The 4,021-nt window shown below is 34.8% G+C and overlaps 1 protein-coding gene across 1 annotated transcript; it reads left to right on the top strand.

The window, feature by feature from the left end:
* Positions 1 to 2,272: 2,272 nt before the first annotated feature.
* Positions 2,273 to 3,650, top strand: LOC137709372 (transcription factor MYB41-like). The gene is made up of 3 exons (XM_068448464.1): positions 2,273 to 2,405; positions 2,524 to 2,653; positions 2,810 to 3,650. Exons 1-3 carry the CDS (start codon positions 2,273 to 2,275, stop codon positions 3,648 to 3,650), a joined length of 1,104 nt encoding a protein of 367 aa, XP_068304565.1.
* Positions 3,651 to 4,021: the final 371 nt, after the last annotated feature.

The raw sequence follows: 4,021 nt of genomic DNA, 5'->3' as shown, positions 1-4,021 counted from the left end.
GACAAAGATAAAATTATGATTTGCTTAAAATTATTTTATTATGAGGCATGTACAATAATATTGTAAAGTATGAGCTGAATTGAACTAGCAGCTTCTTCTTTGAAATTCAACAGCTGATATCATATATTTGAAACAAATGATCCTTATATAGTTACATACGAATATTTTAAGGGGTAGAAAAACAGCAGATCGATATTCATATTCTTCTAGATTTTCTCTTTTGGGAAGAAAGAAGAAAGATAGTGAAAATTGCAAAGCAAAGTGAAACAAGCAAGAAAGCTGCAGCAGCATTTTGACCTCTCGATGCAAAATCTTAGTAGATAAGTATTATAAGATAGTATTTGACCAATTCGGGTAATGTTAGATAGAGGTGGATGGACTGTAGCACCTGATTTTCAATGACTCATTTGATTTTGCAGATGGAGAGAGAGTACCTTGCCCTTACAATGCTACTGCGCGCAGATGACAGAAACTCTACGCACAGAGGACATTTGTCAGTTTTGAGATGGCTTTGATATGGGTTGACTTTATTGTTGGAAAGTAGGAAGTACACCTTGCTATGTGGCTTCATCTTAATGGTGTGTTTTAGAATACGTTCCAGCTTGGAAAGTTAGCAACGAGGTGTAACATGTGTAAACAAAGACGACACATCATCTTCAACTCATCTTTAACTTTTAATTTCAAGACTTTATTTTCACAAATAATAAGATAACTTGAACTAAATTTATCTATATTACAAGAATTAGAGGGTTTGAAACTAAATACAGTGAGTTGAAGAGGAACACTTTATTCATCCAAATAGACCATCACTTGCGAGTTTTCAAGATTTATCATTTTTTACCAAAACTTTTCGCAATTTATGGATTTGTTGTCACCTATAGTTCGTCATATGTAAAAATAGAATGTTGATATATTATCTAATTGTAAGTATATTATAGCCAACAAGAGCAATAAGTTTCAAATGTAGAGAAATTTTAACAATAAGTTAAAATTTCCCTAAAATAAATCCAACGAGCATTTTAAGTTCAAATTTCTTCTACCCGTACGATAAAAATGGCATACATATGTAGATTCCATAGAGAAATAGAGACGAAGAGATACAAATGCACGCATGTTGGTTTTTTCGAGTATAGTGATAGGAGAGTATGGACACAAATTGTTGGAATGTAGTTCTTTTTCTTTCTGTTTTCTTTGGTTAACGAAACACACAAAAAGGTTGGGCTCCAATCAATCAATCTTAAAACATGGCAAACATTACCGTATGTTCCTAAATATGTCAACATACAACTGAAATTTTGTCAATTGTTGTAGGACCAAGTAGAGAAGTTATTTTCAATTATTCATAGTAGATTCCAACCAATGAAGAAATTAACTGCACTTTTAGAAATAAATGACAATGTTTTAAAAGATGGTCAAAATATTCAATATTATCATGACAAAAAACACAACATCGATCAAAGGTTTCGCTTTCTTCCCTTTCATGTATATAATGTATTTTAACACAACAAATAAAAATGTATTTTGATTAATTAGACATAAATAATTGTAGATCTAGGAGCTAGCATCATTGACCATGCTGATGATAGCCCGACGTAAATAAAGTTAATAAGCTTTGGCTTCCTAGCCTTCATGAGCAAGTAATCTCAGAATCAGAAAGTTGATAGAAAAGGATCAAACACTTAATGAAACACGAAATTGCAAAAAACAGAAGGTCGATCAAGCTTTTCTTGTTGTTGATCAGCAGATCTAACAACCTTACCGTCCTATCCTTTTCATGAGTACTGCTTTAACAAGCTACAAGATTAGGGTTTAATGATGGAGAAAAACGAAAAAAGGTCAAACCCCAACAGCGTAGTATGTAGTATTATCTGCTGTGACTTCTCGGGCACAATTATATCCAAGCATGATTCTCTTAATTTACTTGGGTTCATTCTTTATCTATTTTTTCTTTTTCTATTTATTTTTTTAACGTGGGCTTATGATCCATAACTAAATATTATACATATTGCATTCATATTCCCTGTACTGCAGATAAATGGACATGTGTCCTCAGGCCGGCGCCAAATCCATTTTGACTTCAAAAATGTTTCCCAAACTTCACCCCTTTCCACTATATAAAGGCCTCATCTTTCCCTTTTGATCAGCAACTTAAACTACTTTCTGATTCTAAAGTCACAAAGTACCCTTGTCCATCCTAGTAAGTACTTTTGGAAACTCATCTCTCCACCTCCACATCAAGTTAGATAACAGAACCAGCTGTACCACTGCAAATATGGGAAGAGCTCCTTGCTGTGATAAAAATGGACTCAAGAAAGGTCCATGGACAACTGAAGAAGATGCCCTGCTAGTGAATTATATTCAGAAGCATGGCCCTGGAAATTGGAGAAACCTTCCAAAGAATGCAGGTATACACAATGTTCATCAAACAGTTTCTTTTTTTCTTTTGTTAATAATAAACAAACTGTCATCGATGAGATTTGAACTATCAATTTAATTAATGATTTGTTGTGAAAAATTGTATAGGACTCCAGAGATGCGGGAAGAGTTGCCGCCTCAGATGGACTAACTACCTGAGACCTGATATAAAGAGAGGAAGGTTCTCCTTTGAAGAAGAAGAGACTATAATCCAACTACATAGCATCCTTGGAAACAAGTAAGCTTATGTTTAATTGAAATTTAATTAACCGTACAAATCGCTAAACAAGTTGTTGAGGTATTTTAGGGTTTCTGACCTCCCAAAATCAAAATGATTTGTAATTAATAATTATATTACATCTTCTGATCAATTTTCTTTTTCCAATAATGTTAGGTGGTCAGCTATTGCTGCTCGCTTGCCAGGAAGGACAGACAACGAAATAAAAAACTACTGGAACACGCACATCCGAAAAAGGCTCCTTCGAATGGGAATTGATCCCGTGACTCATGCTCCACGCATCGATCTTCTTGATCTGTCCTCAATTCTCAGCTCATATGTGTGCAACAACCCAGCTGCTGCACTACTCAATTTGTCAAACTTGTTGAATAGTACCCAGCAGCAACAACCACTTGTTAATCCAGAAATGTTAAGGCTAGCAACAAGTCTGTTATCAATCAAACAAGAAAACCCGGAAATGTGTTCCCAAAATTATAATCTCCATCAAAACCAGATTTCCAATTCTCAGGAACAAAATAATCAAGTTCTCCCACCTTTACAATGCAATGATCAGTTTCAAAATCTTATCCAAGGGGGAGACTTTTCTGCTGACATGGCAAAACATCTGATGCAACAGATCAATGTGAAAGGTTACTCACCAAACATGACCAACTTGAGCTGCCCCCTTTCCCAAGAAAACATAGTCCCTCCGAATTTGAGTGCCGATCATCATCAAACAGCTGTCTCCCAACCAAACTATGTGCCTTGCAGCACTACTTCTGGTAACCCTAGTCCTGATTATCCGGAAAATTCATATTTCCAATCTTTTAACTACAACAAGAACCACGATTTCAGCTTCGATTCAGTTATGTCAACGCCTTATTCAAGCCCGACTCCTTTGAATTCATCAGGTACATACATAAACAGCACCACAGAGGATGAGAAGGAAAGCTATTGCAGCAGCTGGTTAAAGTTTGAAATCCCAGAGGGTACTTTGGACATCAGTGATATCATCTAAAATCTCTTGGTGGTAGCTCGTAGCTAGGCATAATAATCTTGTACTTTGTGTTTGTAGTTTTGTATTTTCTTGTAGTTGATGTTGATACTGAAATTCTTTTTTCATTGTTAATTAATACTACAGTCTTTGTTTTTTGTACGTACTAATTAAAATAGTAGCTTCCTATATATATATTAGATATCGATCAAAAGGTAGGGCTTGCATGCGCATTAATTTCTAACTAGGGTTCTTCCATGCACGACGACGAAAGTATAAGCATATGTAATGTTACCATTTTCTTTGCCAAACTATAGATAATATTTTTTCAAATTAATCTTATATATAAATGTGTACTTTTTTGAGAGTTCATCTATTATTATTGGGTACTATTA

The sequence above is a fragment of the Pyrus communis genome, chromosome 11 (genome assembly GCF_963583255.1).
Source record: "Pyrus communis chromosome 11, drPyrComm1.1, whole genome shotgun sequence".
NCBI classification, from domain to species: Eukaryota; Viridiplantae; Streptophyta; class Magnoliopsida; order Rosales; family Rosaceae; genus Pyrus; species Pyrus communis.
This window is presented reverse-complemented; position numbering and strand designations above follow the sequence as displayed.